The 15,126-nt window shown below is 37.9% G+C and overlaps 1 protein-coding gene across 15 annotated transcripts in view; it reads right to left on the bottom strand.

Annotated features, from left to right (window-relative positions):
• The window catches only part of CRADD (CASP2 and RIPK1 domain containing adaptor with death domain), a 229,191-nt gene that overhangs the window by 206,096 nt on the left and 7,969 nt on the right, over positions 1 to 15,126 (bottom strand). For 2 of the 15 annotated variants that reach the window (XM_054445249.1, XM_063646569.1), the window contains exon 3: positions 679 to 1,353. The exons of the other annotated variants lie outside the window; for them this stretch is intronic. In XM_054445249.1, coding sequence (XP_054301224.1) covers positions 1,250 to 1,353 — 104 coding nt within the window. In that variant the 3' untranslated portion in view covers positions 679 to 1,249. Of the gene's footprint in view, positions 1 to 678; positions 1,354 to 15,126 lie in introns of those variants that run through there. 15 annotated transcript variants of the gene reach the window in all.

The raw sequence follows: 15,126 nt of genomic DNA, 5'->3' as shown, positions 1-15,126 counted from the left end.
CAAAAGGCAAATGCTTCATGACTGCAGACCTTGCTTAATGCTTTCTGTGGTTAGTATTCAAATGCTAACATTATCTCATCATGCCAATACTTAAAAATCTTGAGACTAAACCATGAGTAAATACACAGGATAAGCTGAAACTAAATCCTCGTGTGAATGCGCAGAGCACAAAAGGGTTTTATCTGTTTGGTTTACCTAATTATTTTTCTCTTATGTACAATTTTAGAAATGAAAGAAAAGCTTCAATGGCCCTGGTATGACAAATCTCTTCTGGCAAAATCTAACTCAAAAAAATGGCAAAGATAATGATATATATTCATAGGAAAAGTTTACCCTGAAGAAAGGCCTCCCCAGTTTTGACTCTCAAAACAATTTTAGAACTAAGCATTTGCTTTAATCCAGCACTCAGTTAGGCACCAAGTAAAGAAAGGCAAATAAAGCTGATTCCAGTCATAAGAAAAAAACCAAAGCTTTTTTGGGAAAAGCCACAGGTTTTTTTTCTGGTTTCTGGCCTTTCTCACTCTATACCAGCGGTGGTAGGCTTTTTCTGTAAAGGGCCAGATAGTAAATATTTTAGGTTTCGTGGACCATAAGGTCTCTGTTGCAGCTACCTGACTCTGCCCTGCTGGTGTATTGTGAAAGCAGCCAGAAACAACATGTTAACAAATAAGCATGGCTGTGTTCCAATAAAACTTTATTTATAGACACTGAAATTTGCATTTCATGTGATTTTCAAACATCATGTAATCTTCTTTTCTTTTTCAACCATTTAAAAGTGCACAAACTATTTTTAGCATCTGAAGGATATAAATATATTTTAAAATGCCACTGGCAAAAGCTTACTCAGAGTCCAACAATTTGGGGAAAAACAATGAAAAGATTTAGAAACTTAAAAGCATACAAACAGAAGACACTGAAAAAAAATCAGGTTATATAATAATCTAGTGAAACACTTTGAAACAGTATATCATAGAAAGACAAACAAAATACTTTAAACAGCAGAGTGAAAAATGCTCTTCCTAGTTCCTGAAGAATCATTTAGAGAAGGTCTTTTAAGTCCGGTGCTCTCTCTCTAATAGTTGAAATAGCAGCATGCCTTGATAACAATTTGAAAAGACTACTTCAAGTTGATTCAGAAGTTTTACTCTCTGAAGAAAAAAAGTATATATACATACTCATAATCTTCTAAATTTTCTTCTTTTTTTGGCATCACATAAGAAATTCCAAATTTCAGCAGCAGTGTCCAGTTCTAGAAGTAACTGGAGTTTAGCAAAGAGTGGGCTTCTGAAACGGAATTTCCAACGGTAATGATGAGATTCAGGACACACTGGCCCAAGATATGGCACTTGGAATCTGAGAAGACAGCATAAGCAGGCAGGTCACTCTAACCTCCCCTCAGCTCCCATGTTTCTCCCGATTCTCCCTTAAAGCAGGTTGTAAACCCTAGAAAGGATTTTCTGACCTTCCCCTGAAACAGGTAAGGTGACTCTCATGTGCAATGCCTTCCCTATCCCCAGAGGAAAGGAGCATCCTTATTTCGGAAGATGCGGATCACAGAGAGATTAGGAACACATAGCCCTAGCAAAGTTTACCCTAGTTCATTATCATTAGAGCTTATATTCTTTTTCCAATCCCATTTTCCCACAACCATCCACATGCCATCAAACCTAGCATGAAAATACACAAGTTTAACCATCTCTTTGGGTCTTCACTCCCTTATAAAAGTTCCTGTGTCATGTAAAATTTATATTAAATAAATTACTATGCTTGCTCTTGTTTATCTGTCCTTTGTTATAAGGGCCTCAGTCATGAACCTCGAATGAATGAGGAAAAGAGATTTTTCCTCCCCTACAGCAAAAACTCAAATGTTAAGATGATTCATTTATTATAAACACTGGCTATCTCTTTTTTTAATTAACTTATTATTTTAACTGACAAAAATTGTACATGTTTATCGTGTATAACATGATGTTTTGAAATATGAACACTGGCAGTCCATTTTTGCTGCTATAACAAAATATCACAGATTGGGTGATTTATGAACAATAGAAATTTATTTCTCACAGTTCTGGAGGCTGGAAGTTCAAGATAAAAGTGCAAGATCAAGCATTTGGTGTCTGGTGAGGGCCGTCTTGCTGCATCTTCACGTGGCAGAAGAGGCTAACACTGTGCCCTCACACAGCAGAATGCCAAAGGGCAAGAAGAGCCTAAGCTAGTTCCCTCCAGCCCTTTAGTCAGGCACTAATCTATTCATGAGGGTAAAGCCCCTATGACTTAATTACTTCATCCCTTAATACCACCCCTTATTACCACCCCTTAATATCACCACAATGGGGATTAAGTTGAATTCTGGGAGACATTGGGACCATAGCAGGATGGTCATTGCAGGATGGCTAAATAGAGATAATTAAAATATGCATTACCTAATATACTTATCATTTTTTGTGAAGAAAACATGTCAGATTTACTCAGGTGATTTTCAAGAATGCAATACAGTCTACGGTCATTTGTCAGAATCTCCAGGGGGACTACAGGCCCCCATTACCACCCAAGATACCAAAATCCATGGATGCTCAAGTCTCTGATATAAAACGGTAATAGTATTTCCATATAACCTGCATAGCTCCTCCCATATATTTTAAATAATCTCTAGATTACTTATAATACCTAATACAAGGTAAGTACTATGTAAATTGTTGTCCTACTATATTTTCACTTGTATTCTTTTTTATTGCTGAAATGTTATTTTTTATTGTGGTTTTTTTTTTTTCAAATATTTTCTATTTGTGGTTGGTTGAATCCATAGATCCAAAGGGCCAACTATAGGTTGTTAATTATCTATAGTCATCATGTTGCACAACAGATCTCTTAAACTTATTTCTCCTGTCTAACTAACCTTTGCATTCTGTGACCAACATCTCCCCAATCACATCTCCCCCAGCCTCTGGTATCTACCATTCTACTCCCTGCTTCCATGAGTTCAACTCTTTTAGATTCTACATATAAGTGAGATTATATGGTATCTCCTTTTGTGCCTTGCTTGTTTCACTTTGCATAATATCACCTAGGTTCATCCATGTTGTCACAAATGATGGTATTTCCTTCTTTTTAAAAACTGAATAGTATTTCATTATGTATATATGCTATATTTTCTTTATCCATTCATCTGTTGATGGACACTCAGGTTGATTCCACATCTTGGCTATTGTAAATAATACTGCAGTGAACATGAAAGTGTAGCTATCTCATTGATATACTGACTCCACTTCTTCTGGATATATACCCAGTAGTGGGACTGCTAAGACACAGAGTTCTATTTTAAATTTTTTGAGGAACCTCCATACTGTTTTCCATAATGGCTATACTGATTTACATTCTCACCAAGTATGCAAAGGTTCCATTTTCTCCACATCCTTGCCAGTACTTGTTACCTTTCATATTTTTAATAAGCACCTAGAATTCTAATAGGTATGAGGTGATATCTCATTATAATTTCCATTTCCCTGGTGATTTGCGATGTTGATCATTTTTTTCATATACCTGTTGGCCATTTGTATGTCTTTTGAGAAATGTCTATTCCCATCCTTTGCCCATTTATTTATTTATTTATTTTGAGATGGAGTTTCGCTCTTGTTGCCGAGGCTGAAGTGCAGTCGCACAATCTCAGTCTTGGCTCACTGCAACTTCTACCTCCTGGTTTCAAGTGATTCTCCTGCCTCAGCCTCCCAAGTAGCTGGCAATACAGGCGAGTGCCACCACGCCTGACTAATTTTTATATTATTAGTAGAGACAGGGTTTCACCATATTGGCCAGGCTGCTCTTGAACTCTTGACCTCAGACGATCCACCCGCCTTGGCCTCCCAAAGTGCTGGGATTACACGCATGAACCACTGTGCTGGCCGCCCATTTTTTAATTGGGTTGTTTTCTTGCTATTGAGTTTTTACAGTTCCTGGTGTATTTTGGACATTAACTCCTTATCATATATATGGTTTGCAAATAATTTCTCCCATTCCATAGGTTACTTCTTTACTCTGTTGTTTCCTGTGCAGAAGCTTTTGTTTATCCCATTTGTCTATTGTATTTGTTGCCTGTGCTTTTGGGGTCATATCCAAAAAATCCATTGCCCAGACCAATGTCATAGAGCATTTCCCCTAGGTTTTCTTCTAGTAGTTTCATAATTTCAGTCTTATGTTTAAGTCTTTAATCCATTTTGAGTTTATTTTTATATATGGTGTGAGATGAGGGTTTAATTCTTTTGCATATCCAGTTGTTCCAACACCATTTATTGAAAAGACTGTCCTTTCTCCAGTGTGTCTTATTGGCACCTTTGTTGAAAATCAACTGACCATAAATGTGTGAATTCATTTCTGGACTATCTATTCTGTTCCATTGGTCTATGTGTCTGTTTTTATGCCAATACCATGCTGTTCTGACTAGTATAGCTTTGTAGCATATTTTGAAGTCAGAGAAGGTAGTATGATGCCTCCAGTTTTGTTCTTCTTTGCTCAAGACTGCTTTGGCAATTCAGGCTCTTTTGTGGTTCCATATAAATTTCAGAATTGTTTTTTCTATTTCTATAAAATATGTCACTGGAATTTTGATAGTGATTGCACTGAATCTATAAATCACTTTGGGTAGTATGGACATTTTAACAGTATTAATTCTTTCAATCCATGAACATGAGGTTTCCTCCCATTTATCTGTGTCTTCTTCAGTTTCTTTCATCAATGTTTTAATAGTTTTCATTATACAGGTTTTTCACTCCTTGGTTAAGTATTCCTAAGTATTTTTCTTTTGGTAGCTATTGAAAATGGGATTGTTTCCTTGATCTCTTTTTCAAATAGTTTGCTGTTTGTGTACAGAAACACTACTGATTTTTATGTTAATTTTGTATACTGCAACTTTACTAAATTTATTAGTTCTAATAGTTTTTTGGTAGAGTCTTTAGGGTTTCCTATATTTAAGATCATGTCACCTGCAAACAGGGATAATTTAACTTCTTTCTTTCTAATCTGGATACCTGTTATTTCTTTATCTTGCCTAATTATTCTGGCTAGAACCTCCAGTACTATGTTGAGTAAGAGTGGTGAGAGTGGGCATCCTTCTCTTGTTTCTGATCTTAAAAGAAAAAGCTTTCAGTTTTCCACTGTTAGCTATGAGTCTGTCCCATATAACCTTTTTTGTGTTGAAGTATATTCCTTCTATACCTAATTTGTTGAGAGATTTTATAATGAAGGGATGTTGACATTTGTCGAAAGCTTTTTCTGCATCTATTGAGATGATCACATAGTTTTTGTCCTTCATTCTGTTAATGTGGTATGTCATATTTATTGATTTGTGTATGTTAAACCATCCTTGCATCCTTTGATCACAGTGAATGATTCTTTTACTGTGCTGTTAAATTCAGTTTGCTAGTATTTTGTTGACAATTTTTGCACCTATGTTGATCAAGAATATTGGTCTGTAATTTTCTATTCTTGTATCCTTATCTGGCTTTGATATCAAAGTAAATTCTGGCCTTACAAAAAAAGCTTGGAAGTATTTCCTCTTCTTCAATTTTGTAGAAGAGTTTGAGAAAGATTGGTATTTGTTCTTTAAATGTTTGGCAGAATTCAGCAATGAAGCCATCAGGTTCTGGGCTTTTCATTAATGGGAGACTTTGTATTACTTACTCAATATCCTTATTCGTTACTAGGCTAATCAAAATATGTATTCTTGATACCGTTGGATGGAATGTTCTGTAAATGTCTGTTAGGTCCATTTGGTCTAAAGTGTAGTTTAAATCCACTGTTTCTTTATTACTTTTTTTATCTGGGTAACCTATCCATTACTGAAAGTGGGGTATTAAAGTTCTCTACTATTATTATATTCTAGTCTGTCTCTCCCTTCAGATCTATTAATATTTGATTTATATATTTAGGTGCTCCAATGATTGGTGCATATATATTTACAATTATTATACCTTCTTAATGAATTGACCCCCTTATTATTATTACATAATGACCTTCTTTGTCTCTTTTGACAATTTTTGACCTAAAATCTACTTGGTCTGACATAAGTATAGCCACCCCTACTCTCTTTTGGTTTCCATTTGCATGGAAAATCTTTTTCTACCCCTTAATTTTCACTCTATATGTGTTCTTAAAAAGGAAGTGAATCTTTTGTGGGTGGCATATAGTTGGGTCTTGTGCTTTTTATAAAACCCATTCAGACACCCTGTCTTTTAACTGGAGAATTTAATCCATTTACATTCAAGGTAATTAATGATAAGGTCTTGCTTCTGCCATTTCGTTAACTGTTTCCTGGTTGCTTTGTAGATGCTTTGTTCTTTCCTTCCTCTGGCTGTCTTCCAGTGTGATTAGGTAATTTTCTCTAGTGATATCCTTTGGTCCCTTACCTTTTATTTTTTGTGTATATACCATAGGTTTTTGTTTTGTGGTTATCATGAAGCTTACAAAAACATTTTATAAATAGCCAGTTATTTTAAGCTGATAACAACTCAATTTTGATCACATACAAAAAATTCTACACTTTACTCCACCATCACCCCCATATTTTAGTTTTTGATGGCACAATTTATGTCTTTTTGTTTTGTATATACAAGTTGTTATATACATTTTAATAGTTTCATCTTTTAACCTTCAAACTAAAGATGTAAATGATTTACATACAACCATGACAGTATTGGAGATTCTGAATTTGACTATGTAAGTTTTATACTTTCATACGTTTCCATGTTATTATTAACCTTCCATTTCTTTCCACTTGAAGACTCCACTAGCATTTCTTGTAAAAACAGGTGTGGTGGTGATAAACTTTCTCAGCTTTATCTGGGAAAGTATCATTCTCTCCTTCACTTCTAAAGAACGATTTTGCCGGCTACACTATTCATTGTTAACAATTTTTTTTTTCCATCAACATTTTGAACGTATCATCCTACTCTCTCCTGGCCTATAAAGTTTCTGCTGAGAAATGTACTACTAGGCTTATTGAAATTGTCTTATATGTTATTTGCTTCTTTTCTCTTGCTGCTGTCAGGGTCTTCTCTTTGTCTTTGATTTTTGACAGTTTAATTATAATATGGTTTAGTGTAGTCTTGTTTGGATTGAATCTAATTAGAGACTTTGACCTTCCTGTACCTGGATATTATATCTTTCCCCAGATTTGGAAAGTTTTCTGCTAATATTTCTTTAAAACAGCTTTCTACCACTTTATCTCTCTTCCTCTGCCTTAACTCCTATTACTCAAATGTTTGTTCTTTTGATGCTGTCTCATAAATCCCATAAGCTTTCTTCATTCCTTTTCATTCTTTTTCTCCTCCAACTGTAATTTTAAATAACATCTTCAAGTTTACAGATTCTTTCTTCTGCTTGATCAGTTCTGCTGTTGATACTCTCTATTGCATTTTTCAGTCCATTAATTTTTATTTCAGCTCCAGAATTTAATTTTAATTTTTACCTTAAGTTCTGGACTACATGTGCAGGATATACAGGTTTGTTACATAGGCAAATGTGTGCCATGGTGGTTTGCTGCACCTATCAATCCATCACCTAGGTATTAAGCCTGCATGCATTAGTTATTTTTCCTAATTCAGCTCCAGAATTTCTATTTGATTTTTTAAAATAATTTCAAAATTTCTCATTTTGGTCATTTATTATTCTTCTGACTTCATGCAATTCTTTCTCTGGATTTTCTTCAAGTTAGCTACCAGGTAGGCTGCTCTTACAGACCAGCTAGTGTGACAGTCACTTCAACTCCACCGAAGTCTGAATCTCAGCCTTAGAGGTGGGGAGGGCCCTCTTCCACATTCTTAGTGACTGTATCCTGCACTACCTTTCAACCTCAGAAAAAGTAGCTTCTGCCATTCCTGTATTACTTAGAGACCTCTTTTACCCCATTTAGTGGTTAACCGTGGTTTGCTTTTCACCAGTTAAAAATTCTTTATATTGGCCGGGCACGGTGGCTCATGCCTGTAATCCCAGAACTTTGGGAGGCCAAGGCGGGCAGATCACCCGAGGTCAGGAGTTCGAGACCAGCCTGGCCAACATGGTGAAACCCCGTCTCTACTAAAAATATAAAAATTAGCCAGGCATGGTGGCGGGCACCCATAATCCCAGCTACTCAGAAGGCTGAAGCAGAATTGCTTGAACCCGGGAGGCGGAGGTTGCAGTGAGCCAGGATCGCGCCATTGCACTCCAGCCTGGGCAACGAGAGTAAAACTCTTGTCTCAAAAAAAAAAAAAAAAAAGAAAAGAAAAGAAAATTCTTTATATTAAGTTTTCCCTATTTAAATTACTGTGTGGTTTCTGCCTCCTGAATGAATTGTGACTGGCACATGATGGAATAAAAGGGCTCAAACAAATATGAAAGGCCTGAAAAGTCACATTTGCCCGTAGCACATGACTAATTAATAATAAAGAGATTGAAAGGGAAGAGATACATTTAAAAACTAAATGAACAAAAATGTCCATGTCAATCACATTCAAAACCTTTATTTTACCTAATCATATTTCTTAGAAAACATCTTTCATTTTCTTTTGTATTTTTTTAAATGTGGTAACTGTTAAAAAAGAGACTGACATACACATAATGAAAATGCCGGCTGTATGTGAGACCTGAGGCAAGCAAGGGTCAGAAAATAAAGAAGCTGCAGCTAGCCCAGGTCAGGTCATCTAAGCCATGTGACTCCAATCAGATCTAAGACTGGTAGTAGACTGATAGAGACAGGACCCTAGTGATTAGAAGCACAGACTGTGAGCCAGACTGTCAGTGTTTGAACCTCAGGTCTGCTACTGCCAAGCTGTGTGACCTTGAGCAATTTATCTAACACCTTAGTCTCCTCATCTGTGAAATGCAAATGATAACAGTAGTGCCTACTTCAAAGGGCTATTATGATAATAAAGTGAGTTTATATATCTAAAGCCCTTAGGCCAGTACCCAATTCAAATTCTCTTTCTAAACCTCCTCTTTACATCTACATTCTCAATCCATTTTTCTTCCCCAATACATTCTGATTTTGGAAAAGTTTAAGGAGAACTATGCTGCTCCAAAACTGCTCTCCAGCGTTTTATCTACCACCTTTGGCCCTCAACCTGGGCCTTGCTGTATGAAGAAGAGGTAAAGCATCCTCCTCCCTTAAAGGGCTATCATTTGTTTTCCAGGCCCATGGGTGTGAGACCTATTCAATCCAAAAAGAAGGAAGATGGCACAGTAGACAACTCTTGCTTCAATCAGCTTTCACCTCTTTCTTTTTGAACTTCCTTTCCCCACTTCAGGTGATTCTGGTGTCCTAGGGGAAGGGCTCATGACCCAAGTTTGGCCAATAGTCTGAATCTGGAAGGAAGGTACAGTGTAGAAACTTGATTGGAGATGACCATCTGATGGCCTGAGATCCCCCACTGTTGCCTCATTCCTGCCCTTATTAAGCCCTGAAACCTTTATCATTCCTTCAAAGTTGTGAACTACCCAATATATTTCAGAGAAATTCCTATTTTCATGTTACACGAAGTTCTACTATTTCAACAGAAGAACCCATATGCATGCTGTTAGACTTGGATATCCCTTCGTTTCCTCATCTATAAAGTGTTTCTAAGATCCCTTCCAGCTCTAACCTTCTATAGTTCTAGCAACAGGACAAGTCACTGCAGATACGCTCTACTTCATCTATAATTCTCCACAGCAACTTCACCATTACTACTCAGCACTCACAGACCTTATCAACAAATGGTAGAACTGGGAGATGCTTTTAAAGTCTTGTATTTAGGTTATAAAACCACAAGCCTCTCATTTGTCACTTAGAACATCTTGGCGGTATTATTTTGGTAATGGTATTGCCACCCTCTCTGCTATGGTGCTGAGCATAAATAGAACATGAACATTTCCAGGAATTGTCAACTTGGCACTTCTTAGAAGGAGTTAAAGTTTCTTTCATAACATTAACAGAATAAAGCCTAGGAGTAAAACCTGCCCCAAACTTCTTCTAGAAACTACATTCCTTTTCAATTAAAATTTACTGTTTGAAAAAACACAACATACCTTTTTTCCTTTTTTTTAGTCTGGGGGAAATGCCCTCAAGTAACTGAGGAACAAGCATAAACACAGCTGCCTATTAACATTATGTAAAGCAAACATTCCCACAGCTAGCTACAACAGCAGCCTACAAGTTTGAACTATACCCATAAAAAGAGAACACTACCTTGCTAAGCATTTGGTGAAACTCTGAAGCTGCACCACCAGAAAAGCTGGTTATTGGAACTGACGGCTTTAGTTAGCATGATTTAAGAGCTGCAAAAGTGGGACTGGATTCCAGTATCAGGGGAGCCAACACACTATCTCCTGATCACAGCCAAGGAGATTTAGTCTTTTTTTTACTCTCAAAGTAGCAAGTTGAAATGGGAGAGATTCAGGGGCTCTGTTCCATGACCCCTCCCCACCGTATGGTCTTCCATTAGACCCTAGCCTTCCCCCAACCAAAAAAAAAAAAAAAAAAGTATAAAATGAGAGACACAAGAGAGAGATACCAACCAGGAATCAGCCTTAGGACAAGAGGCAGGAAAGAGAAAGCCTCCTGAGGCTGTGTCTGGAAGAAACTGGAAGTGGGGGAGTTTCTGAAGAAGAACAAGGGTGATGGGCTCTGGATCAGCCACAGGTTATCAGAATTAGGAAGAGGAGAAAACTGAATGCCAAGAAAGTGGTTTTATAGGATATGAATCAGTAGGCCTTGAAGTGAAATTTGACTTTATGTTGTGTGACTTTAAGTAAGTTATTTAACATCTATCTCTGTGCTTACATTTTCGCATCTGTTCAAAACGGTAACAATACCACCTCCCTCATCAAGTTATTGTCAGGATTAAATGAATTAATAAACACAAAGGACTTACAATATAGCTGGCAGACAGTAAGTCCCCACTAGCTATTATGATTATTTTACTGATGTTATCTGAAGTTCTTTGTGAGACACAAAAGATTGCTTTTTTTTTTTTTTTTTTGAGACAGGGTCTCACTCTGTCACCCAGGATGGAGTGTGCTCTCGACTCATTGCAACCTCTGCCTCCTGGGTTCAAGTGATTCTTGTGCCTCAGCCACCCAAGCAGCTGGGATGACAGGCGTGTGCCATCATGCCCAGCTACTTTTTGTATTTTTAGTAGAAACAGGGTTTTGCCATGTTGCCCAGGCTGGTCTTGAACTCCTGACCTCCTGTGATCCTCCCACCTTGGTCTCCCAAACTGTTGGAATTACAGGCGTGAGCCAATGCACCTGGCCTGAAATTCATTTTTAATTATGAACAAAGACCATGAGCAGACAGACAGCCAGTCTGACAGACTAAGCCAGTCCCACTCTTCCCAACTAGCCATTTGTCTCTCCTCTCTTCCATCCTCAAGCCATCTTCAGCTCACTTTTTAACTGAGAGAAGCATCCAACTCGTTCTTCAGCAGGAGATTCTGTCTCCATTTGGACATAACCTGATCTACAGAGCACAAGGTACTGCATGTAGTTTGTAATGACTGTACCAAACGATGTGAATAGCAATAAAAATAATTCCCAAATTCAAATTCACTAGCAATTCAAACTCCTCCAATTTTTGCTTCATGTGTGTAGCCTATATATCCCCACAGAGCTCTAATGGATTTTAATGTTGGTAGTAGCATCACCCCCTGTATGGGGTCTGAGATTGTGGAACATTCTTGAGCAACAATGCTCAGGAAATTCAAGGAATAAAAGGATTTGCGAACTAATATCCCTCTACACCCTGATTCCTACCACCCTTCCATCTGGTGCTACCTGAAAATAAGAACAATGCTTCAAGCAAGTACACAGCTTTGGGAAGCCAGGACTTGGAAGCAGTGAGTGAGGAAGGAGGCACGCTCCTAACCAGCTGGTCAGAGCTCAAGGTTCTCAACCCTGGCTGCAATTTAAGATGACCTCGGGAAGCATTTGTACGTGTGCCTGACTTACACATGGGCATGCCCGTGTGTGCCTTTAACATCCCATTGCCCAGACCCCACCCTCCAGAGATTGTGTAATGGATTCACCTGGAGTAGAGCCTGGGCATCAGTAGTTTTGTAAAAGCTCCCCAGGTGATGCCAAAGCATAGCCACAGCTGAGAAACACTGAGTTAAATCAACCCTGATGGTCAATACAGTGTCTGATGCAGCCGAACGGTCTATACATCCACAGAAGGGAGAAAACAAGGCATAGCCAGAATTTCTAAGTGAAAAGAATACCAAATCCATGTTTTAAAGTGAAATGGAGGCATCTCTGCTGGGGCAAGACCTGTCACATGTTTGCTATTCCTAGAAAGACCTGCAATTAGCTGCCAACAGATGCATTATTTCATCAGTCCCATAAATACTCGATGAAAGTCTTCCGCTTTTCCTTTATGTCAGCCTTGCAGAGGTAGGAAGAAAAAAATCTTCTGATAAAATGCAGTACTGAACGATCATCATTTCCTTTTAAATGATTAAAATTAGCATTCATAAAAATAAAATATTTTAGTAAAATCTCATTCCAGCATACCTCTAAAGGCCCTTGGAAATTCTCCTCTTAAAATGAAAAAAAAAAATGCATTAGTACAATTTTTAAAAAGCCTCTTTCAATTATTAACACTGCAGCATAATACAATTCCATTTCAAACTCAGTGGGAAGCCAAGATTGCGCAGCAGAAAAAGTCCTAAATCAAGAGTTGCAAAGCCTGGATTCTAGTCCCAGTAATAAATTACATTAACTAGCTGTGTGATCATGGGCAAGTTGACTTAATCTCCCTAGGCCTCTGTTTTCTCAGAGAAAAATTAGATGACCTGTCAGTCCCACCCAGTTCTAAAATTCATAATACCAGGATATGGCTCCATCTTGCTGACTTTGTTTCACTAGCAAGTAAATGTGTTTAAAATTTAGAGAACTTATGAATTTTGAAATTCTAGTTAATTTAACTAATTCCTATCACTGGGCATAAATTGAAAGAGCAAAACTGTGAAGCATCATGAAAACAGCTCTATCTTCCATCTATACTAGAACTGGAACCTTCCTGCTTTAACTATGCCAGCCAGGTGATGGCTCCTCCCCCAAATGCCTGTCTTTCTTTTTAAATTAAAAAAATATATGATGAAAAGCAACTTTTGGCCACATCCTCACACCATTATTATTTTCTTTTCTTTTTTTTGGGGGGGGGGGGTGGGGATGGAGTCTCACTCTGTTGCCCAGGCTGGAGTGCAGTGGCACAATCTTGGCTCACTGCAACCTCCACCTCCTGAGTTCAAGCAATTCTCCTGCCTCAGCCTCCCGACTAGCTGGGATTACAGGTGCCTGCCACCACACCTGGTTAATTTTTTTGTATTTTTAGTAAAAATGGGGTTCCACCATGTTGGCCAGGCTGGTCTCAAACTCCTGACCTCAAGTGATTCACCTGCCTCAGCCTCCCAAAGTGTAGGGATTACAGACATGAGCCACCACACCCGACCATTATTTCCGTTGGTTTTGTTTTTTTTTTTTTAGACGAAGTTTCACTCTTGTCCCCCAGGCTGGAGTGCAATGGTGCGATCTCGGCTCACTACAACCTCCACCTCCCGGGTTCAAGCGATTCTCCTGCCTCAGCCTCCCGAGTAGCTGGGATTATAGGCGCCTGCCACCACGCCCGGCTAACTTTTGCATTTTAAGTAGAGATGGGGGTCTCACCATGTTGGCCAGGTTGGTCTCAAACTCCTGACCTCAGGTGATCCGCCCGCCTCGGCCTCCCAAAGTGCTGGGATTACAGGTGTGAGCCACTGTGCCTGGCCTATTTTTTTATAGTCTCCTTTATGTTGACACATTTCTACTTAAATGTAAGTAATGGTTTTTTCCTAAATAATTTGGTATACTTTCAATCTTATTTCCTATTCAATATTCCTATGTAACATTTTTCTTTTTATTTTTGGTTGATACATAAAAATTGTATATATTTATGGGATGAACGGTGATATTTCAATACATGCATACAATGTGTAATGATCAAATAAGGGCAATTAGTATATCCATCATGTCAAACATTTATTCTTTCTTTGTGTTGGGAATATTCAAAATCCTCTCTTCCAGCATTTTGAAAACACATAATAAATTCCTGTTAACCGGAAGGGGAACATCAGACTTTGGGGACTGTTGTGGGGTGGGGGGAGGGGGGAGGGATAGCATTGGGAGATATACCTAATGCTAGATGACGAGTTGGTGGGTGCAGCGCACCAGCATGGCACATGTATACATATGTAACTTACCTGCACATTGCGCACATGTACCATAAAACCTAAAGTATAATAATGATAATAATAATAATAATAAAAGAAAAAAACATTAAAAAAAAAAAAAGACAGAAATACCATTTGACCCAGCAATCCCATTGCTGGGTATATACTCTAAGGAATATAAATAATATAATATAAAAGTATGAATATTATAGAATTATATAATAGTTATATAATTTATATTTCTTTGGGTATACATCCAGTAATGTTCTATTACAAGGTTACATGTACTTGTATGCTCATTGCATCATTATTCACAATAGCAAAGACATGGAATCAACCTAAATGTCCATCAATGGTAGACTGGATAAAGAAAATGTGATACATATACACCATGGAATAGTATGCCACCATAAAAAGGAATGAGATCATGCCCTTTGCAGGGACATGGATGCAGCTGGAGGTCATTATCCTTAGCAAGCTAACCCAAGAACAGAAAACCAAATACTGCATGTTCTTACTTATAAGTGGGAGCTAAATGATGAGAACACATGGAGACATGGTGGGGAACAGTACACACTAGGGCCTGTTGGAGAGAGGAGGGTAAGAGGAGGGAGAGGATCAGGAAAAATAACTAGTGGGTACTAGGCTTAATACATGGGTGATGAAATAATCTGTACAACAAACATCTGTGTCACAAGTTTGCCTTTGTAACAAACCTGTACATGTATCCCTGAACTCAAAATAAAAGTTAAAAAAAAAGAAAAAAAAAAAAAAATTCCTGTTAACCATATTCACCCTGTTAACCATATTCACAGTGCTAGGACATTAGAACTTATTCCACCCATCTAGCTGTAATTTTGTATCCATTAACCAACCTCCCCTATCCCTGCCTCCCTCATACCCTTCCCAGTCT

The sequence above is a fragment of the Pongo pygmaeus genome, chromosome 10 (assembly GCF_028885625.2).
Source record: "Pongo pygmaeus isolate AG05252 chromosome 10, NHGRI_mPonPyg2-v2.0_pri, whole genome shotgun sequence".
Classification (NCBI taxonomy): domain Eukaryota; kingdom Metazoa; phylum Chordata; class Mammalia; order Primates; family Hominidae; genus Pongo; species Pongo pygmaeus.
The sequence above is the reverse complement of the archived record's forward strand: the minus strand, read 5'-3'. Positions and strand labels throughout refer to the sequence as shown.